General features: G+C 48.1%; 1 protein-coding gene across 1 annotated transcript in view; it reads left to right on the plus strand.

The window, feature by feature from the left end:
* The window catches only part of GALNT14 (polypeptide N-acetylgalactosaminyltransferase 14), a 222147-nt gene that overhangs the window by 121514 nt on the left and 73279 nt on the right, over positions 1-27354 (plus strand). Inside the window, exon 2 of the mRNA XM_043469013.1 lies at positions 25177-25346. Coding sequence (XP_043324948.1) covers positions 25177-25346 — 170 coding nt within the window. The remainder of the gene's footprint in view (positions 1-25176; positions 25347-27354) is intronic.

The raw sequence follows: 27354 nt of genomic DNA on the forward strand, positions 1-27354 counted from the left end.
GTGAGCCTGTGTCTTTCACTTTGGAGGGGATGTCCTGACAGTCCCTGGGGGACCCCTAGAACTTTAGCCATTGGTCAGGGCCTTGCATCTTCGTGGGTGTATCTCCCACACTGTGCAGCACATGTGTCTCACCGAGACTTCCAAGATCCTTGCTGATTCTCCTCATCTAGCTTGATTAACATGATGCCATCAGTGTAAAGGACCAACGTGATGTTCTGAGGTATGTCCAGATAGTCTGGGGTTCTTTGGATGGTATCGTGACAGAGAATTAACATAGCCCTGGAGCTAGCCTGTGAATGTATGGTTATTGCACTTTCCATATGAAAATAAACTGGTCTCCTTCTTGAAAAGTGAAAGTGAAGTTGCTCAGTTGTGTCCAGACTCTTTGTGACCCCATGGACTGTAGCCTACCAGGCTCCTCAATCCATGGGATTTTCCAGGCAAAAGTACTAGAATGGGTTGCCATTTCCTTCTCCAGGGATCTTCCTGACCCAGGGATCAAACCCAGGTCTCCCGCATTTTAGGCAGACGCTTTCCCATCTGAGCCCCCAGGGAAGTCCTTCCTGAAGGGTGTGAATAAAAACATCACGAGGTCAGTAGCCGTGACCCAAGGCTGTGTCAGTCTGTTCTAGTGAAGATGCCACATCTGGCATAGCTACTTCTCTTGTGCCCACCATCCGGTTAGATCTGTGGTTGTTCATTATCATCTGCCATAATCCATCTGGTTTTTGCCTTGGCCAGGGTAAGATGGTGATTTAAATAAGCATTGATAGGCATCACTGCCTTGTCATTTTTAAAGCTTTGTAAGTAGTGCTTATTCCCCAGGGGAAACAGGATTTTGGGGTCTTCCACTTGTCCTTTTCTATCACAGTGGCTCTTACACTATAGGTCAGAGAAGCAATGTGGTATTTCTGCTATCTATTGTACATATGTCCTTTCCAGTTTTATATTGAAGAATCAGAGAAATGACCACTAGGTAGGCCTGTGGATTGGGCCAGGCCTCCATTTCTTAGCTGACCCCTTTCTGCCCCCAGTCCGGCAGAGGGACTGTGGTGGCACTTTGGGTCACAAGGTGTCAGTAACAAATTAGACCCTGAAATTTTAGTCCTCAAAAGACCTGGCTATGGTTACCTTTTTGAAAGAGGAATAACTTTTTTATCCGCCTAATTCCCCTGCAGCCACCTGATTCCACCTTCTGGGACACACCTTTTCACCTGTATTGTGTCTGGTCCACCACACAGATGTTAGAAATAACACAATTTCTTCCATCTGCAGTCAGTGTTGGGGTCCTGTTGCTATCTAGCCAATATGTTACTCATCTCCTTAGAGTCTGACCCTGGAAGCAGAGCCTGAGACAGGGGCCCTTGTGAAAGTGATGTACTTGAGATGGGCTTCCCAGGGGAGGGCCCTTTGGGAAGCAGGACAGGGCAGGGATGTACTCCTCGGAAACCTCACTTTAACCTGGTCCCACAGGGAGCTCTGGATTAGGAGTTGCTTCAGAGTTGGTCCCACTTTCATGTAAGAGGACTGGCCTGTGCCAGTAGGTCACTGACTTCTGGGTTCCTCCCAGAAAAGGACCCTGCAGGGCTCCTGCTCAGTAGGGTGAATATATGGAGAAGGAGACAGCTTTGAGTCATTAGGCTATCAGCAGCCAAGAGTCAGCTGAGGGACGAGCATCCTGAGCCCAGGAAAAGGGTGGGACACTAACGCATCTAAAGGCACCTGGGATCCTCTCTATGGACCTGCTGTTCTAATCTCATTTTACCAGTGAGGAAACTGGGGCACAAAGAGATTGGGTAGTATTTCAGGGGTCACCTAGCAAGTAAGTGTTCAGGCTGGGCTTTGAACCCACACTCTCCATTCTTTGAATTTGGGACTATGTACATCATGGTCATGCTTCACTGCTTTCCAGGCTGCCAGACCAAGGCCTGCATCACACACACACACACACACACACACACACACACACACACCCTGGGCACAGCAGGGGCAGGAGTGTCTGGCATTGGTAGAGTGGACTTAAGTAACGAGGTAGAAGGACTATTCATTTTAGAGAGTTCAGTGGCCCATGAATTTGGACAGATGAAGGCTTTTTAAAAAACAACTTTTTATTTTGAAATGATTTTAGATTTATAGAAAAGTGCAAAATAGTAAAAGAGTCCTCCTATACCCTTCACTCAGCTTCTCCTAATATTAGCATCTTATATAGCCATAGTATAATTATCAAAACCAGGGAATTAACTCGTATAATACAGTTAACCGAGCTACAGACCTAGTATAAACTAGGCTGCAGTTTAAAAGCTTCCCCAGTTTTTCCACTAATGTCCTTTGTCTCTCCTGGGGTCCGATTCCAGATCCCGCTTTGCCTTTGTTTGTCTCCTTGGTCTCCTCCAGCCTGTGACAACTTCTCTCTTTCTCTGTCTTCATTGCCCATGACAACTTTGAAGAGTACCAGTCAGTAATTTTGTAGAATGTCTCGATTGAGTTTGTCTGGTGTTTTCTCCTGACTGGAATGAGGTTCTGTGCTTTGGGTGAGGATGCTACAGAGGCCACTCTTGGCGCATCATTTCGGGGGTACCTGCTGTCGATATGCCTTATTAGTGTGGTGTTAACCTTGTCCCCTTGGCTAAGGTGGTACCTGCCCGTTTTCTCCATTGTGAAATTAACCATTTTCCCCTTTTGTAATTAATAAAAATCTTAAAGGGATATACTTTCAGTATATATATATTGAGTCAAATATCCTGATTTGACTCTAGTTTTAGGATAGACGGATGCAGTTTTTATGCCATTTCCTGGACTCTTTTAATAAGGTGGAGTTGACTTCTTTCAGCAGTTCTCTGATCAGGAGTGGAATTTAGGGGGCTCCGTGCAGGTTGAAGGTAGTGCCTCCCAGTCCTCCCTGCAGGCAGCCAGCTGACACCCCTTTCTGGCTGTTAGTCATGGTTGGTTCTGTCACAGGAACATTATTAGCCTTTTCTGCTTCCTTTCCTCATCCCTTCCCTTGCTCATTTATACTTCAGTCCCCGTGTTTCCTGGCCTTTCCCCCTCCTTCCTTTGGTTTGCTTGTTGAATCAATTGTGGCCACAAAGACTCCCTGTGGGGCTTGCAGTCCGCTCAGAACTCTGCAGACTACACTTACAGTAAACCAGAGAACTTCGAGATCACCAACTCCCACCCTCATCCTTCACGGGTGAGGAAAGACACAGAGAGGTATGGAGAGGAATAAGTGAATGCCACAGCTGGGTCTAGAACTGGGCTTTCTGACCTCCACGCTATCTGTTCCCCCAGGGTGCCCCCTCCCTCGGGGCTGATCCTGCGGAGATCAGGAGAAGGTACCTGCTGACTGGCAACCCGGAACCTCATCACCTCTTACCCTGCTCCTCACCTGTGGGGGAGTCTGGCTTCCTGTCCTGGCTTCTCTTCCTCAGTCCTGGGAAAGGGAACTGCTGTCTCTGCCTGGTTGTAAACTAGGGGCCCCATGTCTGGCTGTGGGGAAGGCTTCTCTCTGGTCTTAGAGCACTGGACAGAAAACCCAGAGTCTCCCACCAGTATCCAGATCAAGAGTGGTGGTTCCTCATCTTGCCTCTCAAGGACTGGGTTGGGGTGCGGTCGGGGAATGCTCACCTTCATTCCCAGTTTCAACCTCAGTTTGGCCCCCTTCACCTCTTAGGGAACAGTTATTATGTGAAAGTCACTGCTTTTTGTATGCATTTTCATTGAATCCTTAAACTCTGTGAGATTGAGTCTCCCCATTTGGCAGGTGGAGGAACTGAGGCTCAAGTAGGTTAAGCAGCTTCCTCCAAACTGCACAGATAGTGAGTGTTTGAGCTAGCATCAGAGCCCAGGTCTTGAGAAAATGTAGATCTATTTTTGTTCCTTATTAGCAGCTTTTATGATCGCTTACAGAGAAAGAAGCCTAAAGCCATTATCCACATTATTATTATTTTCAGATTGTCAGAGTCTGTAACATTTTCACAGTTTTATATGACCATTCCCATAGCTGTTTCTTTTTAATTTCACTGTTAAATAGATTCAATGTGCTCCTGGTTCTTATGCACCATTCCTGGGCTTTTCATTCTGAACCATCTCTCCACTGGCTGGATGTTATCATTTAGTACAGCGGTCCCCAGCCTTTTGGGCACCAGGGGCCGTTTTGATGGAAGACAATCTTTCCATGGACCTGGGCACGGGGTATGGTGAGGGAGAATGGTTTAGGTTTCTCCCGCCGCTCACCTCCTGCTGTGCAGCCCGGCTCCCAACAGCCCACAGGCTGTTACTGGTCCAGGGTTGGGGACCCCCTGATTTAGTAGATTGTTCAAAATGGGCTCGGAGGTGCTATGATCCCCTAGGTCCTTGATGATGGGAATGTCAGTCTCTTGCCTTCCGTGCTTGAACGGGTGAAGATGCTGTCAGGTCACAGCTGGAGTCAGCCTTTGGGTCTATTCCTTCACTGTTGATGAATGTTGCTCTGGGGAGGTTTGAGGTCAGCAAGTGCTTTCCCTTTCGTAGATGAGAAGATGACTTAGTTCTGCCTGGGTGCTTGATGATTTCTGTCTCGATCGACCATGTTCAATACCTAAATCAGGAAGCATCTCTGGGGCAGTTGTTCCGCACGTTTTTCGTGGAACATGGCGTACTCTTTTGTTGTACACATTCCATTCTTTATTCTTATCAGGGACTTAAAAAAAGAGCAAGAATGAATACCTTTTTGTGTGTTCCCCCAGCTTCAGGTTCGCTGATTTTCTGATGTTGGGTCACCTTTGCTGTTTCAGCGTGTTTTATTTTCTCTCTTCTAGTTGCTTCAGTAACTTGAGTGTTCCTCCTCTGCACTCTGACTCACTCAAAGGACCCGCTGCTGCTGGGTGGCAGATGGGGATGGAACCCTATAGTTGGTGTTAGCAATTAGATCTTCTGCTTTGTCTGCCTCTTGGAATTTCCGCATTTATCAATTGGTTTTGCAAAAGCATTTGGTGGTTGTTGATTTTATAATCCTTCATTTTGTTTCATTGTTTTATCATCTGATCTTCTAGCTCTTGTTTCATTAAATTCGTGTTCTTAAGTTGTTCTCTAACACAAAGCATGTTTGGGTAATATCTTTCTCTTCTTAGGTTATGTTTTCTTTTAAATTAGGATTTTTGGTTTATATGTATGTGTCATGGGGGTTTTCATTTTTTTTTTTCATGCTATGCTCCATTTCTTCATTTGTTTTTGTTCCTCTGCCCACCCCCACCCCACTTACATTTGCATCATTGCCATGTAGTATGTTTCCAATTTGCTTTTATCCCACTGACCCTGATTTAGGGCAACTCAAATCTTGACCCCTTTTTCAGCATGTCTGAGCCTCTTCATTTTCTCCACTACGCATAGTTTGAGGGCTAGGGTTCTGTGTTCTACTTTTCTTCTGACTTAGAGACTTGGTGGGGACAAAGGTAGAGATGGAGAACTGGCCTGAGACTGGTTTTCAGGCTCAGGTCTTCATCACGACCCCCAGCCTCTCTCCCAGATGCCAGGAGTCAGAGAAAACCCTTGCTGGAGCAAGGAGAAAACCCTGGCTCCTTCCTCTAAGACAAACTCAGTGTGGGAGAAGAAGGCCCAATAAACAGGTAATTATCATCACAAGACACTTTCAGATGGCAGGGACCAGATTTTCTCAACTGACTTTCAGTGCTGATGGTGGCAGTTTAATGTAGGGATACCGGTTTTCTGCGGACTGGAGTTAAGCCACGTGAGGCCTGAAGGACTTGCAGGCCACAATGAGGAACTTGGCTTTTATTCTCTCAACGCGTGTGTGCTAAGTCGCTTCAGTCGTGTTTGAGTCTTTGCCACCCTGTGGACTGTAGCCCGCCAGGCTCCTCCCTTCACGGGACTCTCCAGGCGAGAATACTGGGGTGGGTTGCCATGTCCTCCTCCAGGGGGTCTTCCCCACCCAGGGATTGAACCTGCATCTCTTATGTTCCTGCATTGGCAGGCGGGCTCTTTACCGCTAGCACCACCTGGGAAGCCCCATTCTGTCAGTAGGATCCAGCTACATTTTAGAAAAGGCACTGCAGCAGCAGTGTGAAAATTAAACCCACATCTCCAAAGCATATCTGTTGGTCAGCTCTGCAAAGAGGCCATGTTGTTGTTTAGTCGCTAAGTCACGTCCGACTCTTTGTGACCCCATGAACTGCAGCAAAGAGGCCAGGGGAATATCTTTTGTACTCGGAGCTGGGGCACCGTTCAATAGAGCGGTTTCTGAAACAGGCTGACACCCCCTCCCCTTCCTTATCCCTGCCCCACTGCAGACACCCTCACCTTCTGAGGGCAGCTGAAGAATGCCCAGCTTCTCCTCCCACTGCTGTTCCCTCGTGGACTTCTGGAGGTGGTTTCTAGAGCTGTCCAGATGGCAGCCAGGGCCAGGGGCTACACATCTGGATAATAGATCTCAAGGTTGTTGTGTTTTCCCAGCACAGCACAGAGCAGGGACCAATTATGGGGTCCCTCTGCACAGCAGGCCTCATTACTGTGCTCAGCATGGATGGGCAGAGGCAGGCAGAGCTGGGGAACCAGCTTTGGCCCCCTGAAGGGTAACTTAGCAGGGTTGGTGGGGGGAGGAGAAAATCATTGATTCCTTCTTTGCCAGGCAGGTCTGCCCATGTGAGCTCATGTCTTCAGGGAGGTACTTACACCTCTGTACCAGTCTTGAGAGCCAGCTGCCTCCTGGGGCTCCAGGGTGGCCCTCGGTCCTTGATACTATAAGCAGACATTTATATCTGTGTCTGCAAAGGCATTTCTCTCGGGAAAAGGGCTTCCATCACATTGAAAAGGGGGCTTTCTATCCTCAGAATAGTTAGGAATGCCAGCTCTATCTAACTCCTACACTTGACAGGTGAGGAAAACTCACCACAGACCCAGTGAGTAGAAGCAGTTTACATAAGGATGCAAGGGAGTGGGCAAGGCAGATCTAAAAGCCAGATCTCCTGGCTCCTTCCGGGAGTTCTCGATGCCTCTCTGGTCAATTACTTCCTGCTCCACAGGTCACCTCATTGTCTTCACTTGACTAACAAATGAAGTTGTGGCTTCCATTTACTGAGTGCTCATATGTGCATAGCACAGTGCCCAGTGCTTTACTTAGTCTATTTGTTCACAAAACAGAATCATGATTTTACAGACTAGGCAGCCAAGGCTCTCCCAGTGGAGAGGGAAAGGTTAATTGTTTGCCCGAAATCAGAGACAGTAACTGGAGGACGGAGAGGGCACACTCAACTCTTTGGGGCATCCATTCTACCCATCCCCACCTCCCCTCTCTTTGGACTCCTGTCTCAGCCTGCTCTTTCTCTCTGGGCCCAAACCAGGGCTTCCCCCTCTCTGCAGCATTCTCTGATGGGCCCAGCCCTTGCTGGTCTTCCTGTCTCTGGGAAGATAGGACCACTGCAAGTTCTTCGTAGGTAAATGATTTTGGTTCAGCTCTTGGTCCTGCTACTTCCTTGGTGACTGCCCTTGGGCATATTTACTTCTTTCCTAACTCTGCATGTGTGTGACATGGGAATAGTAATATCCAAATCTTGGGGATTTTAAGAGGATTAAATGAGAAAATTAACATCCATTGAGTCATTATTCAACAAATATTGGAGAACCTATCATGTGTCAGGCTTCCCAGGTGGTGCAGTGGTAAAGAATCCACCTGCCAATGCAGGAGATGCAAGAGCTGTGGGTTTGACACCCTGGAAAAAGAAATGGCAACCCACTTCAGTTTTCTTCCCTGGAAAATTCCATGGACAGAGGAGCTTGGTGGGCTACAGTCCATGGCGTCCCAAAGAGTCAGACAGGACTGAGCACACATGTGCACCATGTACCATGCACTATGCCTACAGTGGTGAACAAAACAGAAACAGTTCCTGCTGTCAAGAAGGGTGTGGCCAAGTCAGAGAGACAAGCATGAGATATATATTATAATGAGACAATTTTGCCTAATATAGGCTGTGACTTCCGAGTTCTATGAAAGAGATGTATAAGGTTCTAGGAGAGTATAGGAGGGACTTTTTTTCAACCTCAAGATTCATAGAAGTCCTCTTTAAAACATAACACTTGGTTTGAGAGCTGATGCATGAAGAGGAATTGATTAGATGAAGAATATCCCAGGCAGAGAACATGGCAGGTATGGAGGTCTGAGGTGATGTATTTTTTGCAAGAACTGCCATAACAAATTGGGAGGCAGACTGCATAAGACTGGGAGGCTTAAATTGCAGAAGTTTATTTTCTCAAACTTCTGGAGTCCTGAGGTCTAAGATCAAGGGGTTGACAATGCTGGCTTTTCCTGAGGCCTCTCTCTTTGGCTTGTAGATGGCCGCCTTCTCATTGTGGTCTTTTCTCTGTAGGAGGGCAGATTTACCTGGCATCTCTACCTCTTTTTTTTTTTTTAAGATTTATTTTTTATTTAATTTTTTGGCTGTGGTGGGTCTTCATTATTGCACATGGGCTTTCTCTAGTTGCAGTGGGGGACGGGGTACTCTTTGTGGTGGTACACAGCCTTCTCATTGCAGTGGTTCCCCTTGATACAGAGCACAGGCTCCAGGGCACACAGGCTTCAGTAGTTGCGGCTTCCAGGCTCAATTGCTCCACAGCATGTGGGATCTTTCCGGACCAGGGATCGAACCAGTGTCCCCTGCACTGCAAGGCAGATGCTTAACCATTGGACCACCAAGGAATCCCTCTACCTCCTTTCATAAGGATACAAGTCATATGGGATTAGGGCTCCACTCTGATGGCCTTTTATAACCTAATCATCTCTTTGAAGGACCTATCTCCAAATGCAGTCATATGGAGCAGAGCACACCCAAATATCCTCATTTAACCATAATTACCTCTAAAGGCCCTGTGTGTGTGTTCAGTTCCTCAGTCTTGTCTGACCCTTTGCAACACCATGGACTGTAGCATGCCAGGCTTCCCTGTCCTTCACCATCTCCTGGAGTTTGCTCAGGTTCATGTCTATTGTCGGTGAGGCTATCTAACTGTCTCATCTTCTGCTCCCCTCTTCTCCTTTTGCCTTCAATCTTTCCCAGCATAAGGGTCTTTTCCAATGAGTCACTCTTTGCATCAGGTAGCCAAAATATTGGAGCTTCAGCATCAGTCCTTTCAATGAATATTTGGGGTTGATTTCCTTTAGGATTGACTGATTTGATCTCCTTGCTGTCCAGTTCAGTTCAGTTCAGTTCAGTTCAGTCGATCAGTCGTGTCTGACTCTTTGCGACCCTATGAACCGCAGCATGCCAGGCCTCCCTGTCCATCACCAACTGCCGGAGTCTACCCAAACCCATGTCCATTGAGTCAGTGATGCCATCCAACCATCTCATCCTCTGTCATCCCCTTCTCCTCCTGTCCTCAATCTTTCCCAGCATCAGGGTCTTTTCAAATGAGTCAGCTCTTCGCATCAGGTAGCCAAAGTACTGGAGTTTCAGCTTCAACATCAGTCCTTCCAATGAACACCCAGGACTGATCTCCTTTAGGATGGACTGGTTGGATCTCCTTGCAGTCCAAGGGACTCTCAAGAGTCTTCTCCAACACCACAGTTCAAAAGCATCAGTTCTTCGGTGCTCAGCTTTCTTTATAGTCCAATCTCATATCCATAGATGACTACTGGAAAAACCATAGCCTTGACTAGACGGACCTTTGTTGGAAAAGTAATGTCTCTGCTTTTTAATATGCTGTCTAGATTGGTCATAACTTTCCTTCCAAGGAGCAAGCATCTGCAAGGGGCTCTCAAAAGTCTTCTCTAGCACCACAGTTTTAAAGTATCAATTCTTCAGTGCTCAACCTTCTTTACGGTCCAATTCCCACATTTGTACATGTACATGACTACTGGAAAAACCATGCTTTGACTAGACAGACCTTTGTCAGCAAAGTAATGTCTCTTCTTTTTAATATGCTGTCTAGGTTTGTCTCCAAACATAGTTATGCTCTGAGGTATTGGAGACTTCAACAGATGAATCTGGGAGAGCCAGAATTCAGATGGGGGAAAGCTTGACTTGTTTTATAAGCTGAAGACAGGCCAGTGTGACTGGAGTATAATAAAGAGGGGAAGGGAGAAGTGGGTGAGGCTGGAGAATTGCAGGGCCGGATCAGGAAGGTTTGGAGGGCCATGGTACAGATTGCAGATGGTCTTCTGAGTATAGTGGGAGTCCCTGGAGGGATTTTGAGCCAGAATGGGAGAGAGGGGATCAGGTGTCATTTTATGAAGGTGACTCCTAAAAATGAATTGTCAGGGCTGGAAATAGAATACAGAGTTGGGGCCTATTGCAGTCAGTATTTCACAAAGGAGTCAGTGGTGGTGAGCATTGTTGTAGAGACGGAGATGGTGAGGGGGAAGGATGGAGAAGGTAGGATCCGTAGGACGCGGTAATGCGTTAGCTCTGTGTTGGGGAGGGGGAACAAGCGATCAGAGTAGAGATGATGTTGAGAGAGGAGTGTGAAGGGTGACTCAGATTCCTGGCTGAGCAGCTTTACAGATGGTGGTGCTGCTTCCTCAGTGGGGACAGACTGGAGGAGGCACCGGTTGTGATGGGAAGAGCAGGAGTTCCATATGGGACCTACTCAGGGTGAGACGCTTGTGAGACACCAAGTGGGCATGGCAACTAGGCATCTGTTTAATCTAGATGTGAGCTCAGAAGAGATCTGAACTGGAAAGATGTAGTGAGAATTATCCACCTGTAGAAGGCTTGCAAGACACAGGAATGAAAGAAGTCACCTGTGAGGAGCATATAATGGAGGTGGGAGGGGGGAGCAGGATTAAACCACAGGCAGTTCCAATGTTTAGAAACCAGAGAGAAGGAGAGGCCAAAAAGAAGATGGGGAAGAGGGCAGAGGATGAGGAAAAGCCCAAGAGAAAGGGCTCCTGGGAGCCAAGAGGTAATAGCAGCAGAAGGGTATGCCTTTGGTTGGGGCAGATGCAGCTGAGGATTCAAGGAAGAGGAAGGAGCCAAATCCTGGCTCCGTGGTGAGCACCCAGTGGGTACCCGATTGACATGGTCTTCTTTTCCTTACCCCTCTCGCTATCTTGATTGGTTTTTATATGTCTGAATATCTATCGCCTTTTCCCTCAGAAGACAGTAAGAGGCCAAGAAATAATGACTAAATGAATGAAGAAGTGAATGACAAGGGCAGTGAGATGGGTGGTCCCCAGGGTGAGGCATGACTCCCCTTGTCTCCTCTCCTGCATCCCTGGGCACCGATTTTGTCCAAGAGTGAGGCTGGGCGCACGTCTCCTAGATACCGATGGCTCCTGTCCAGCAGAGGACCCTCCAGGAGCCACTTGCCATGCTCCTCAGGCATCCTGGCCTGAGCAGGACGGAGACAGTTCCTCTGGCTGCGGGCGCAGGGAGCCGCCTCCCCCAGCAGGTCGCCGGAGTCCCGGTTGCCTTTCCTCCCTGAGCGGTGTCGACTGCACTGTAATCACACAATTATGATGCCATTAAAATGTCACATTTGGAGAAATCCATATAAACAAAGCATTAACAACCGCTTGAAAATTGTAGTCTTTACCACTAATGACCTACTTTCTCTACATACCCCGCTCTCCCGCCACCCCAACTCAGCTGCCGCTTTCCCCAGCCTCACTTTCGGAGGCAGACCAGAAGGTACAGTCGTGTCTGCTGCCTGGTAAGCCTTAATGTTTAATGTGCTTGGAGAGGCTCTTTGATGGGTCCAAAGATGGCAGGTCAGGGGGAACCTGGCGCTGAGCCACTTAGCAAATGAGATAAGAGGATCCCGACACCCAGCCCCACCCCCTTACCTTCCCCCCGTCCCCTCCTCCCCCCACCCATGTAAGATCCCAATGATGGAAGAACCCGCCGAGAGGATCTGTGTGCTGTGCTAAGAAGCTTCAGCCATGTCTGACTCTTTGCAACCCCATGGGCTGTAGCTCGCCAGGCTGCTTTGTCCATGGGAGTCTCCAGGCAAGAACACTGGAGTGGGTTGCCGTGCTCTCCTCCAGGGGATCTTCCTGATCAATCCTCTAGGGATTGAACTCGTGACTCCTATGGCTCCTGCATTGCAGGCGGATTCTTTACTGCTGAGCCACTGTAGAGAGAATCTGGTCCCTGGAAAACTGTAGAAAGAGGACGGTGTTGAAAGACATGAGAGTCAGATTTGTGCCATTGGCTTGGACTCCTTCCTTTTGGGAAGAGATTGAATGAGACTTGGCGAAAGGCATGTAGGAAGAAAGTGTTCTGCCCAGGGCCTTGGGCCAGAGTGAGTCCAAGCTGAAAATGCAAGGGAGTGGAGAGGCACAGGGCAATAGAGCTTTAATGGTTTCTACCTCATTCCCAGAATAGTGCTCTGGAGAAGTTGAGATACTGACTTTTGTCACTGGAGTCTAATTTTCATGCACCAAGGAAATGGATTACTTAAAGGAATCTTGTAGTGAGTACTCTTATGCAGTAAAACATAAACCAAAGCAGCTCTGGCCAAGTGATTAATCACTTCCTGATGTATCTGAATTGCAAATCTGGATTCCCAGAGAGTCCCATTTGTAGTTAAAGTCAGAGTAAGCTTTATTTCGAAGAAGCAAAAGAGCAGACCACTCTGGGTTTAAAAATTTGAATTAGAGGATAGGAAGTGTTTTATTTTTATTGAAGTATAGTTGATTTATAATGTTGTGTTAATTACTGCTGTGCAGCAAAGTGATTCAGTTATGCATAGATATATCTGTTCTTTTAAAATATATATACTCTTTTCCTTTATTGTTTATCATGTGATATTGAATATAGTTCTCTGTGCTACACAGTAGGACCTTGTTTATCCATTCTCTATATAAAAGCCTATATATGCTAACCCTAACCTCCCACTTCATCCCTCCCCCAACCCCATCCACCTTGGCAACCACCAGTCTGTTAGTCTGTTTCTATTTCCTTGATAAGGTTCGTTTATGTCACAACTATAATTCAAAAAGGTACATGCACCCCCCTGTTTGTGGCAGCACTGTTTACAATAGCCAACTCGTGGAAACACTAAATGTCCACTGATAGAGGAATTGATAAAGAAGATGTGGCACATATTTACAATGGAACACTATCAGCCATAGAAAAAGAATGCAGTCATGCCACTTGCAGCAACACGGATGCAACTAGAGATTATCCTACTGAGTGAAGTAAATCAGAAAGAGAAAGACATAACATATGACATCACTTATACGTGGAATCTAAAATATGACACTTGAAGATAGAAGATGTTTTAAATGTCACTCTGGCACTTGACGTCCCTCTCAGTTCAGGATTAACCTGCAGAAAGTATCGTGCCACAGTGCTTTAATGAATGGACAAGAATGGTCAGTGACAAGCATGTTGTTGAGGGAGTGATTATTGGTGCTTCCTGGGGTGAGAGAAATGCCCCGTGTGTCTTATTTATATAAGCAAGTGCTTTATAAACCCCTTCTTTATAGTTCATGTAAGACATCATAGACGAGATTCCTGCCAGGCCGTAAAGATGGTCAGTATTTAGGTCAGTCTTGTTAGGATTTCTCCCAGTTTTTCAACCCACCGCTATCATAACTCCCTGTGTCGCCTGCAGCACTAAATTTGCCCTTGGCGGAGGCGGGCATCCTGCCCCCACCTAGTTCAGTGGCCATGACGTCGGGTAATCTGGGTCTGCTTTTGACATAAAAGAGCCTCTTTCATTGAAAGTCATCCAGCAGCCCCCATGGAGTCCTGGGAGATAAAAGTCCTTTCAAAGTTATTCACTCCAACCCCATACCTACATATTCAGCAGCTGACCTAGTTTTGAGAGAGCTGGAGGGTATCTGGGTGTCACCTTATTTACAGAGCGGATAGAAAATGCGCTAAGCTCTGGGCCCTGCCTGCACACGGTATCTGGGGAGATCTAGCCGGCACCTCGGAGGCAGAGAAGAGAGAGGAACAAATTCTTCTCCGCCAAGCGCTAGAGGGTTCTAGCTAATGTCACCTTTGGGGAATGAGTGACAGGGCTTAAGGGACGCAACTCTGAAACTATTTCTAGCCAGAAAATCCAGTTTAGCACCTTTTGACCTGTTCATTAGGGGAAATGTTTGAAGGATAGCCTTGGTGGAAAGTGTAGGACAGGCTTCTGGCGGGTGCCTCCTTCCCTCTCCTTCCTCCATCCTTCTCTAGACAGAGCTGGGTTTTGAAGCCTCATTCCACGAATGACCCTCTGCCATTGTAGGTCCTGGTAAAGGACACGACAAAGCCCACCTGCCCTGGTTTCAGTCACCTTGACTGAGTCCCTTTAGTTCCTCGAACCTCGGTTGTTTCACCTTCAGTTAAAATAGGTTGGTAGTATCACCTGCTTCAGGTTTGTTCTGAGCACTCAGTGAGTGACATTTTTAGGACAGAGCCTGACACAGTGAATGCTACCCAACTGTTAGCTGTGGTTGCCATTCTGAGCGGCTCTGTCCGGTGTGCGAATTGTTCACCTCTTCAAGTCAGTCCCTTTCCCTGGCTCCCCACAGCCATTTCCATCTTGGCTCCCCCGAGGTCACCTTGGCCTGAGAAGAACCCGGAGGGAGATGTGGGGAAGCTCCAAACCCTGGTGAATACCCTCCTTCTGAGGGTGACTGTAGGACTGGCCATTCCAGCTCTTGGAAGCCAAGTGCCAGGAGGCACCGAGGAGACGCTTCAGGGTTGCTGCGTCGGAGAGGGAGAGGGGCCAGCACTCGAGCAGAGAGCGCTGATGCCCGGGCTCCTCGGCCTGATGGGAGGCTCGGCGTCTCAAGCAGGTTCTGGTTTCTGACCTCACCTCTGAGATCCCAGGATCTCCAGCCAGAATCGCCCAGCATGGCTTCCATGCCTGCCCTAGGTCCCACCTCCAGCCACGTAAAAAAGGGAGTTTGCACAGACACTTCGCAAAGCTAGATGTCTAGCCTTCCAAGCTGGTGATGACCTGATTAAAAGTAGTTTCCTGACTGTGTCGTTTGCATGGCTCTGTGTTCAAACCCATATCTGAGATGGGGCTTTTGGGTGGATGAGCCCTCCCAAGCTCCAGGCAACATCAGCAACCTGTCTCTTTCATCACAGACAGACAGGAAAGAGGTGCAGTCAGAGACCCCATTTCTGCCACAGGGAAGGGAGAAGCTGAACATAAATTAGCTGAGTGTAAATTGTAAAATTGTAAATTTTCTCCTCATTAGCATTCTGTCCCCAAAAGGAATAATAGTAACCACAGCAATGCTGACAATAATAATGGGTTACTTTCACCTTATGTTTTGCCCAGCAATTTTTCCTGTCTTATTTCTGAGACTTAACTCAGACCTGTAAAGTCGTGTGGAGTAAAGGTTTATCTTCCCCCTGGGGTGGAGGGAGAAACCGACCATAAGAGGTTGAAGGGGCGTGCTAGCAGAGCCAGGCTCGGGGCTGGCTCACCTGACTCCTGTTCTCTTATGGCATCTTCGGGAACATTGAGGGGAATTGCAGGATCTTCTCTGGTGCTGTGCATCCCTTTCTTTGCCCACCCCCACCATCCCACACCTCAGAACTTTCTGCTGCATTTCTGTCTGGGTGAAATTGGGTTGAAATGTACAAGGGGCCCCTTGAAGTAGTGAGATATCACAAAAGCCTAACATGTAGAGTGAGCACCTTTCCCTTTATTCATTCTTCCCTCCTTTATCTTTCTTTACCCCCTTCCTTTTATTCCAGATTGTCCCTGGGTCACAATTTGGTAGCCTGCAAACTCAACCCACAGGCATGTATTATCACCAACAATGGAGGATGGCTCCTCCATCCATGGGTTTCCCAGGCATGAATACTGGAGTGGGTTGCCATTTCCTTCTCCAGGGATCTTCCTGACTCAGGGATTGAACTTGGGTCTCCCTCATTGCAGATAGATTCTTTACAGTCTGAGCCACCAGGGAAGCCCTGTTTCGCCCAAAGGGGAGATTTAAGGCAGCGTCACTAGGAGGGTGTTGTGTGGCTCCTGGAAAGTCGTTGCTCACGTTTCTGTTTCCCGTGTCCCTGAAGGCAAGTTCACATGTGACCCCTGCCACATGCTGTGTTCAGTCCGGCCCCTTGAAAACTGCTTGCTTCCAAAGCTACTCCTTGAGGCTAATGAGACTTCTGATGATGCCTCAAGATATTTCCCGGCCCTGTACAGGTGAAGAGAGAGACCTCTTCTGTCACTGGGGAAATCCACATCTTGTTTTTAGCATTTTGGTTTTTATCCTGCTTCTAGTGGCTGTGAGGCTCTATCTCTGTCCTGCTATGGCCACGCTGTTGGGCCTCCCCAGGAGAAGTGGCCTCCTCTTCCCTCACACCCCTGCCCTGGGATGTGGCTGCAGTGTCAGTCACCCGTCAGACCTCAGTCTTTTGAGATCCCAAGACGACTCAGCTGTCCACCCCAGAGACAGTGAGTTTCAGCGTCTGGTTCTGTTCCGCTGGGGGCCTCCCTTCCTGAGCCTACTTCCGGTCCCCTCTCCCAGGTGTAGGCCCTCTCCTTGGTCCCTCCTGAACACTGGTTCCATCTCTTCGTGCCTGCTGTCCCCCATTGCCAGCTTCCTGGTGATGGGGCACAACCACCCGCTTTGCACCTCCACGCAGTCCACGAAATCCTCTTCCTCCCGAGCACCGGGTGGTTACTTGGCTCCCTCTGCACTTGATCTCTTGCTCCCTGGGTTCCAGAGCTGGAAGGGACTGAGGCTTCTTGTGTTCCTATGTCTGTTTACTGTTCCACCTTTGAACTCAAAGAAGACTCAGGAATCAGTGCTGTGGTTAAGACCGACTCTCTCTCTGTCTTCCTGCTGACCAGCAACTGGGAGGTGTTCTTCAAGCAAACAACAAGTGACCTGAGATGCCCATGTCCATAAAGGAGCTCTGGGTTTGGTCTTTGGTGGTAGTTGTATAAAGTGTGGGGTAGGAAGCAGACATGTAGCATTAGAGCTCACCCACCCTGGCACGTGCAGGGGGACCAGACCTTCTTGCCCAGTCATGCTGGTTTATACTTCCCTGGCACCTCCCTCTCATGCTAATTAGCAAGAAAATTAATCTCCATATAAGGCTCAAATTGCATGAGATTCTTTTTTTTCCTATTCCAGAAACAAAAGTTGGGCTTCTGTCCATTCTGTTAATCACATTATATTTCACAGTTGGAGTTTTCAGGCAATTATAATAATTATCAGAACTTGTCTTCCAGAAGGCTCATAGCACCTCCCAAAGCTGTGATGTGGTGAGTGTGTATTTTGGGGCAGTGGTGGGGAGGAGAGATCTAGGCAATGGTGGCTCTGGTCAGAGACCAAACAAGACTGAATCCAGCAATAGAGAGAGGTCTTGATGTGGGGCCAGGCCATCGGACCTCCCAGCAGCTCAGAGAAGCCACAGAAGACCCCATTCCTTGGCACCTGGCTCTTGAGGGAGTGGGGGTAAGAAAGAAAGTGGGGAGAAGAGACAGGAGGAGGTATAATAGAAAAGTAAACTCACCCTACTGAATGATCTGCTACCTCATTTGGTCTGAGAAATTGCCCTTTCCTCCTCTATTATATGTTCATTCCATCTACCAAATTCTCTAAGAGTGACTTTCATATAATTAATACTAACCATTAAACTACAACATTGAAGGAGCAATTGCCTAATTCTGAGGAAAATTTAAATTTATCACCAGCACCCGAGATAAAATGAATTCTAAAGAGAAGAGAAAACCGTGCAGAAGATAAATAGAAAGCCAAGTGGGATATTGACTTGATCCTTCTCCAGTGCAGGGTAATTTGGCTTCTAAAGTGAGTTAGATCATAATAAATTAAATTTAGATTTCTGCACATCAGTTAAATAACTCCCCAGACAGAATTCCAGTGAGAGGGAGAGGTGATAATACATGGTGGAAATATTAAAATGGAGATCTTATCTAATAATCCATAATTGATGTGCTGTCCCCAGATGAGGGGAAAGGATTTTGCAGCTCTTCCCTGTGTCGTGAACCCAGGTGGGATGAATGAAGGGCTGGCTTGTCCCCCCCTCTTTGTTTGAGCTGATCCTGCACACTGTGGGGAGTCTGTTACTGGCGGTCACTCCTCTCACAGACCACCCTTGCTAACTCGGACTTACCTAGCAGTGTTGGTCTGATGTGGGATCATGCTATACTCTCTTGACTGGCCCTCTGGAAAAATAAGGTCACTCCCTGGATGGGTTTACAATAGAATAGTACAGAGGTGGGCAGATTCTCCTGTATTCTTGTGACTGCCTAGCAGGGGGAGCAAAGTGGCCCCGTGAATGAGTGACACATTTGGTGATGGGGAAGGAACACCGGTTTTGAGATCAGAAGTCTTGGGTTAGAGTCTCAGTTGTGAGCTCTCTATCTATGTGGTCTCAAGCAAGTTCTTTTGCTATTGTGAGCCTCAGTTTTCCAATCAGCAAACTGGCCTGCTGACTAAGTAGGGATAATATAAATGAGACGTTCTTGTGAAAATGCTATGAAGATTGTAAACATTTGTTTGACTTTCAATCATTAATATATATATTTTTTGTTTCTAGAAAGTCTGTTTGATTCTTTTTCAAAGAACTTTTATTCTTTGCTAGTTTTTCATTCCATATTTCAAGCTGCGTATGCTTCATTCTGTAACTGTAATTTCTGTGTCTGAATTTCTTGGAGGATCAGAATATGTTCTTTATAGTTTCCACTGACTCTCCCTTATAGTGACTTGCTTCCTTGTGTGTCTGATCATTTTTTTATTGTGAATTCATCTTTTGGTGGCTTTGTGGGAATCCTAGGGGCCTGCCCTGGGACTGCTTTCCTCCAGATAAGGTTTATGTTTGCCTTTGCTGTGAGCCAGCTCACAGCTGATCTGGGACCATTTAGTCCCTGTTCTTGTCCTTAACTGGGCTTCCCTGATGGCTCAGCAGGTAGAGAATCTGCCCACAATGCAGGAGACACAGGAGATGCAGGTTTCATCCCTGGGTCAGGAAAATCCCCTGGAAGAGGACATGGCAACCCACCCAGTATTTTTGCCTAAAATTCCACAGACAGAGTAGCCTGGTGGGCTACCAGTCCATGGGATCACAGAGTCAGACATGACTGAACAACTAAGCCTTAATTATGGAAGACTCAGGTTCAGTGTCTTCATCTTTTAGGAGGTGGGCTTTACTTTCTCAATGACCAGTACCCCTGGGGCAGCCTCACATGTTGTCTTTACTTACTATCATCTATCCCACCTCTGGCTTCACCACCCTATATTATCCCTGGCCTCATCCCTATATCATGGTGAAGATTTTCCTTCTAGAAAGCCCAGCAATGCATTAAAAACCCCATTTGTTTTTAATTATGCAAGATGTGGCTGTAGTTTAGCATGGAAGTCCTGGCATTCGATCTGCCATAGTGCTGGAAGCAGACAGCTCCGGTGGGTGGAAGGCAGGGGCAGTGCCCCGGGGTGGTGCTGGGAAGCAGAGGCTGCCGTTCTGGAAGTAGCCTGGGTCCAGGGAGGTACGGGAACTCCAGACTGCATGGCTGGCCAAGAAACTGGGTGTGTGGGCTTTGAGACACACTTCTCAGTTGTGTGAGCTTGGGCAACTTATTCATCCTCCCCGTGCCTGTTTCCTCATTGAGAGACTGGGGGTACAATTTTCTGTTGAATATTGGGCTTGTAAGGGTTAGACGTCATTTGTTGGACCCCTCCCTCTTGGGTTCTGACAGGGGAGCTGGGATGGGTAGTTTTATGTGCCCAGTAGCAGGCATTATCAGAGTAACAGCACTTTCCCAGAGCAGCTTCCATCTTCATATGAAAGTTAGACTCTGTCATGAGCAACGCCTCTCCCCTTGTTCCACACATATGGAAGGCTTTCCAGGGTATTTGAATTCCTTGATGAATCCCACCTGACTTCACTTAGTCATGTTCTCTTGATCCTTTGGTAGATCTTTTCACACTCCTCTGGGTCATTTTTTTTGAGATACAAGTCATGTAATGGGGGGCTGGAAGACCTGGAGGACACAATAGTTGTCATTAAATATCTCAAGGACGTGAGAAAGGAAGGTCAGATTTGCATCAAATATCCCTGGGGATAAAAATCAGCTCCCAAAGGGAGATATTACAAGGAGACAAATTCTGGTTCAAAATTAGAAGAAAACTTCTAGAAGTTATATATAGTCCTTTGAAGCTTGGAGTGGGCATCTTGGGGCCTCTGTGTTCCTAAATGGAGGAATGTGCATTGGATCCAGCGGAATGTTACACTGGAGTTTCACACATTGGTTGGATAGATGAATTATATCATCTTTATTTTTTTTAAGATTTTTTTTTTTTGATGTAGACCGTTTTTAAAGCCTTTATTGAGTTTGTTACACTATTGCTTCTGTTTTATGTTCTGGATTTTTGGCCATGAGGCATATGGGATCTTAGCTTCTGGACCAGGGATCAACCCACACCCCTTGACTGGAACAGGAACCCTTAACCACTGGACCACCAGGAAAGTCCCTATATTGTCTTTAAATGATCAGTTCTATCATTTTTTTCTTTTTTTTTTCATTTATTTTTATTAGTTTGAGGCTAATTACTTTACAATATTGTAGTGGGTTTTGTCATACATTGACATGAATCAGCCATGGATTTACATGTATTCCCCATCCCGATCCCCCCTCCCACCTCCCTCTCTACCCAATCCCTCTGAGTCTATCATTTTTTTCAATGATGACCTTCTCTGTGCTACTCTATCACATTCCCATCTTTCTGCAGGAGTCTGCCTGCAGACCTCCCCCTTTTCTTGCCCTGGGCTGTCAGGATCAAGGCCACTGTTGGGAGGAGAACAGCTGCCCAGATGGGGGAGTGAAGAACAGGCAGGGGGATGTTAAGAGGGGTGTACAGATGTCTTTGCTTGGAGGAAGATCTCTAAGAAAGAACTGGACCTAGAAAAATGGTGGGAAACACACAGACAGTCTTTGAAGACCCAAGAAAATGGCAGTGAGGATGAAGCCAGGCAGAGTCACCTAATGATTGAGAACATGGAACTGAAGCCAGGCTACCCTGGGGTTCAAATCCTGGCTCTAACACTTCCTATCTGTGTGACATTGGGTAAGTTACTCAATATCTCTGTGCCTCAGTTTTCCCAGTTACAAGATGGGGGCAGTCCTATTGATATTCGTTATAGTAAGGATTGTGGACTTCCTGGGTGGCGTAGTGGTAAAGAACCTACCTGCCTGTCAATGCAGGAGACTTAAGAGACATGGATTCAATCCCTGGGTCAGGAATATCCCTGGAGGAGGGCATGGCAACCCAATTCAGTATTCTTGCCTGGAGAATCCCATGGACAGAGGAGCCTGGCGGGCTACAGTCCATAGGGTCGCAGAGTTGGACAGGACTAAAACAATGCACACGTCATAGTGAGGATTAAATGTAAATGTTTAGGACACATGGTGGATGCCTCTCAAGGTGTTAGCTGTTGCAGGGTGACTCTGAGATGTTCCTTGAGGATCAGGCACAGTTCAGAGTAGGATGGAAGCCTTAGCAAGGGCTAGAGATTTTGTCATTTGAAGAAGAAGAGAATTAGAGCAATAAGAGAAAACTAGCAGTGCCAAGCTGGGGAAAGAAGGAGGGAGACAAAACCATTAGTGGAGCATAGAGGCAGCCTCAGAACCTAACAGAAGGAAGGCTACCCCCGTGATTCCTGAGCCAGATAATCAGCTGGAAAACAGAGCGAGAGAAACTAGGCCAGGGAAGGGGTTCCAGATTTCTCACAGAAGCCTGGTGGGAGGAAAGACAGGAAGCAGCTTAACAGATGTGCTTTTGAGCTTTTGATTTTGGTGCCAAGTTATTTAAGCACTGGTCTTGGCCAGGGGGTTGGCTGGCTTAGTCAGAAATTTTCTGTTTAAAAGATGATCTTTCTTTCTGTTTGTGGCTTTATACCCCTCTTTGGAAACACGCCCACTCTAGACCGAATGAATTTTGGTCAGAAAGTTGAGTGAGGGCAGCTTGGGGGCAGCCATGTGGGAGTAGGTGCAGTTCTGGGGTGGGCCCTCTTGGGGCTCCTGTGTCCTTGTTTGGAGCAGCAGCATTCTACTTCTTGGGCTAGGAAGGCTTGTTAAAGTGATAATACATGTTTGGAAGCTTTCTGAGCCCTTAGACACCAGACGTAGGACTTATGGATTGAAGAACTTGGAAATCAGCCCCCAAAACAGGCCTGTGAAGTCACTGCCCTTTCAGAAGTCCTTGGAGAACTGTGGTCACTCTATTCCGGGGACAAGTAGGGCAAGAGGAGCTGGGGTCCTTCCTCTGGGCTTGTCCTCCACCCCACTCCTCAGAGGGGGTCTTTCTCTGCTCACTCACCCTCAGCAGAGAGGACAACCTTTGTTCTGTCCAAGGTGCTGGGACGCTCTGGGGAGACCCTGTCAGGGGTCCCTTCACTTACCAGCTGTCAAGCATGGATGAGCCACCTTACCTCTCTAGGCCAACCCCTCCTCATCCAAATGGGGGATTCTGCCATGCACCTGCAAGCTACTTTGTAAAACAGAAATTGCTACTCAACTGGTAGCATTGTCTTAAACACAGCCTCACCATTACTTAATGCACCCAGACTTCATTATAGGAATACCAAGCTCCCAGTACAAGGAGATCCCCACAGTGGATCCAGTGCAGGGAAGTGTGAACCCGCTCCACGCTCGTGACCATCTGAGGGAGTGGTCTCTTCAGTCCCCTGCAAGGACACCTCGAATAACTGTTCAGACAGTTTCTCTTGCCAGCCTGGCTGCTGCTCTGGTTCTAGGATTTCTGGAAGCCAGGTCAGTTCTTGTGACGCCATCTCCAAGGATGCCAAGGGTGCTTAGCTGTCCTAGGGTGGCGATTGCCAGGCTGAGCAACACCCCGAGCCTTGTGCTCTCTTGGCCTTGAGCCTGGTCTGGTGTGAATAGAGAGTGGGGGTGGGGATGAAGCCAGGTTGGTCAGTGCTGTCTCTGCAGGTTGAGTGTCATCTCTCCAGCCCCCGTGCCTCCCCACAGGGCCTGCCCTACCCCTGGCTTCTCCAGCCAGTAGGTGGAACCATCCACCTGGACCCCAGCAGGCTTCCCTTCCCACCAGGCTCAAGGGCTAAGGTCACCTCCCAGCTGGTCTCCTTGCGGAGCTCTCTTCCCTCCCCTCCCTCCTACACATGTAGGCAGACAGTTTCCCCCGACCTGCTTCATACAGGATCATCTACGTTCCAGAATGTTCTTTCACTCATGCTTTCTTTGCAGTCCCAGCCCTGGCTTCCCCAATCCTGAGCTAGCCATTCCCTGATGGCTTTAAGCCGTCATGTCTCTTATCTGGATTTTCACTGCACACACTTTCCTTCCCATCTCCCCTTCAGCAAAGCAAAATCCCAGCTCATCCTTCAAGCCCTAACTCATTTGATGTTTCTTCTGGGAGACTGTTCCTATTCCTATCCCTCCTCTGTTATAGACATCTTCATGCAACACTGCAACCCGCTGAAGGGCAGGGGACTGCCGTCTCCGCATCTCCTCCTCCCTGGCACACTGCACTGTAGGGGCTCACAGATTATTTTGAGATTTGCAGTAAATTCAATTGGGCATGAGCCAGCTGCATGACCCTTCCTGCAAGAGTGGGATGTCAGGGTAGCCCTGAGGTCATGTTCCAAGCACAGGTGACAGCTGTCAGGCTATGGCATGGCACAGCCCAGGCTGGGGTTTCAAACCCCCCCACAATGTCCCCGTGTAGCAGCAATATCACAGGACATTAATAAAATCAATTATTGGATAAAAATCACTGGTTTCCAATGCTTCATTTTGTGCTATTAGCAGGAGAACGCTGTTTCAAAAGAAGATAACAGAGAGAGAGAGTGTGAAAGGGAGAGATCAATTACCTGATAAGCTGGAGGGGTGCCTGAGATGAATGTGCACGTGGGCACGAGTGGCCCCCCTTAACTGCCAAGTGTGGGCTGAGCGCCTGCATTGCTGTCTGCGGTGCCTGCCCTGGGCTCTCCTGTTAGGTGCCTGGAGGACAGAAGGGCATCCTGGTAGTGATGGGATGGGTGGTACCCAGGTAGCTTCAGATACTTGCACAGGGCCAAGGGTCAGGAACACATGAATGAACATCTCATCCTTGGTGACTATGCCAGCCCCGGGACTCCAGCCCTCATGGTCCAGGTCAGAGCCTGGTCAATAGGTTTTTCCAGATGCAGTGTTCTTTTGGCTTTGATGAACCTAAAAGGTCTGAGCTTTGCTGATACAGATTGCCTCTCCCCTAGCGGGGGCAGTGCTAGCATCCATTGGACAGTGACTATCAAGGGAAGCACCCAGATTGCAGAGGCCCTGAAGCCCACACGCCCTACTGGCTGTGAGGAATTTCTGGTGGGTGCAGAGCTGGGTGGGCAGGGCAGAGGCGGCAGCCCAGGGTCTGGGCAGGAACCGGCCTCTCCCTGTGTGAATCCCCTTCCCTCCTCTGCACTGGAGGGTCCAAGAGACAGAGCTCTGCATGGGCTCTGCCACCATCCACCTGGGGACCTCAGACAAGCCAGTCACCTTTCTGAAACTTTGTCTTCCCTACCCTGCAGAGGGCCTTGGTGAGAATGAATCGAGATGATGAATGCAGAAATCGCTTTACACATTCTAAAGTGCTGTCTCCTCATATGATGAGGGTTGTTACTTGCTCCCCCTTGGAGGCTTCTTAAAAATAAACATAGATTCCTGGGTTGGAGGAAGGAAGAAACACACAAGGTGTCTGTCCAGCAGGTAGCACCCCCGTTATAGATGGATCGCTTGCTTTCCATTGCTGCCCTCCTTTGGCAGAGCAGGGAATGGCAGTCATTGTGTATACCTACTATGTGTCAGCCGTTGTGCCGGCACTTTCTATCACGTGTCTCAAATTACCCCAGAGAGGTGGCCTGTGGGGTTAGTATTCTAGAATCCAAGTCCCAGCCCTGTTGCTTCCTAATTGTGTTATCTTGAGCAAGGTGCTTGGGCTGTTGAGATGGCTTCCTTGTCTGCATAGTGGGGATATGAGCAACATCCATTTCCTAAAATTATGAGAATTACATGAGATAAGTGTGTATAGGTCCTAACCCAGTGCCTGGTATATGAGTACAGCACTTATTAAATGGCAGCTGCCATTGTAGTCATCATTGTTTATTATTACTGCTGATGGTTTTATTAATGTCCTACATCTGCTCCCATCTTTGCATTGAACCTTGCCGGCACTTGCTTGGTCTCTGGGCACTGACAGAGGAAGCTGAGAGGGCCTGGAGCCATCCTCACCGACTTCCCCTTCATGTCCCATAGGTTTCGGATGGTGACTGGGATGACCTATGGGACCAGTTTGATGAGCGGCGGTATCTGAATGCCAAGAAGTGGCGTGTCGGCGACGATCCCTATAAGCTGTATGCTTTCAACCAGCGGGAGAGCGAGCGGATCGCCAGCAACCGGGTGGTCCCAGACACTCGCCTTTTCAGGTACTTCCTCCCGACCCTCCCCACAGTCATGAGGGGTAAGTTCAGTGCTAGAAAATTGGATATGGAGTGTTAGTCATGAGTGGGAGTCCCAGCGGTTCTCAATCCAGGCATCTCCTAAGAATTACTTGGGAAACTTAAAAAATGCTGATGCCAGACTCCAATCAGCTGAAGCATCTCTTTTCTGAGCTCCCCCAGTGATTCTATCGAGCAGCCAGGATTGAGAACCGCCACCGCAGGTAAGTGTTTCTTGAACTTAAATCATCTGAGGTTCTTGTCACACTGATTCAGCAGGTCTGCGGTGGGGCCTGAGAGTCTGCATTCCTGTCAGACTCCCAGGTTCTGCTGATGGATGGTCCAGGGCTCACATCCAATAGCAAAGGCTTAGAACAATAGTTCTCAGAGTGTGGTTTCCCAGACCAGGGGACCAGCATCGGCATCACCAGTTAGAACTGCAGATTCTAAGCTTCCCCCCAGAACTACTGAGTGAGGTGCTCTGGGGTGGGGCCTGGTGACCTGTGTCTCAACACGCACCACCAGTGATTCTGATGCCTGTTCAAATTTGCAAACCACAGAGCATCAGCTGGCGCTGTGGCTTCCTTTTGTGGATCAGATAAAGTCCATGGTTGGTGGGTGGGTCCAGCATGGAGGCCCTGGGTTTGAGTAGACAGTAGGCCCTGGAATAAAGATGCCTACCTGCCTACATGCTGCAGCCCTCTGCCTCTGTCCAGGAGACAGGCTCTGTCTCAGTTCCTTTGGAGACTTCTGGCTTCTCTGGTTCCTTCCTGCCCCCTCCTCTTAGTTTCTTCAACCACAAGGGTCAATATGCTGCCATTCTGTTGGCAACTGGCATCACCTTTACCAAGAAGCTCCTACTGTAGCTCTTGGCCCACCCTGGGGGACCCGACTCCATAGACACAGTTTAACCTCTCCCTTTTCCCATCATGCCTTGCAGCTAAGGTTCAACTAGTTATGATACCAGTTGCCCTCTAGGGGGAGAAATCTGTGATGTGTGATAGGAATTCAATAAATGTTAGCTGAGCAGATGAAAGGGAGAGTAAGCCTGGAAAGAAAACTGACTGCTTTCTTCCTATCTGCCTTATGAGTCAACAGGACAAAAGGAGCTAGAGGAAGTCCCCTTCTCCATATCCTCCCATCCTCATAGGCTTCAGATAAGGAATCAGGAGAATAGCCTCCGTTAAAGGGAAAAAGGCCTTTTCCCTTAAAGAATTCTCATTACTGAAAAGAGAAGAGTGAAGAAACGGCATGTGGGAGGGGGCTGAGCTTATTAAATTTGCTTCCAATTTCCCTACCACAGTAATTGCATTGTGAGTTATAGGATGTGTTAGGACAGTGCCTGAGATCTAGAACTATTAGCTGAGCATTAGAGCAGGTGCTGCTGAGAGTGCGGGCACTGGGGGGCATGGCTTAGGAATCCACAGATGCACAGGTGGAGTGAGGAGGGGAGAAAGGAGGAAGGCTGTGAGGGTTTCACCAATAGCCCGCTGTGCTGGTTGAAAAGGCAGTGCACCGGGGGCATGGAACCCCTGACAAACTAGTCATATTGGGGCATCATGTGATAGAAGACTTGGAGGGGCCGGGGGCTTGATCCTCTGTGTGAAATTGAACAGAATCACCATCTTTCTCGTGGTCTTTTTTCCCATGGAGTCCATGGTATTTTGTGGGAGGCAGTGGGGTTTACCTGTAGCCTGGAATGATCAAGTTGAAGAGTAAGAGATAAGACTGGGGTAGGTTTTGTACTCCCCATTCCAGGGTTTATGGAAGTCTTAGGGTCCATGGGTTAGGCGGTGAGGATAGTTTAGAAATGAGTGACTACAGTTTCCAGTGAATCTTTTCATTCACTCTATGAGGTTATCAACCTTTTCTTGCCCACCCCACTCCTTATATAACACTTGACATTTTCACAATCTTGAGACAGAAAGCCACTGTCTTGGGTCTTCAGTCATGTCTTTGCTGCTGCTCCATCTCCCCATCCCCAATTCAAGCCCAG

This window comes from Cervus canadensis, chromosome 5, assembly GCF_019320065.1.
Source record: "Cervus canadensis isolate Bull #8, Minnesota chromosome 5, ASM1932006v1, whole genome shotgun sequence".
In the NCBI taxonomy this organism is placed as follows: domain Eukaryota; kingdom Metazoa; phylum Chordata; class Mammalia; order Artiodactyla; family Cervidae; genus Cervus; species Cervus canadensis.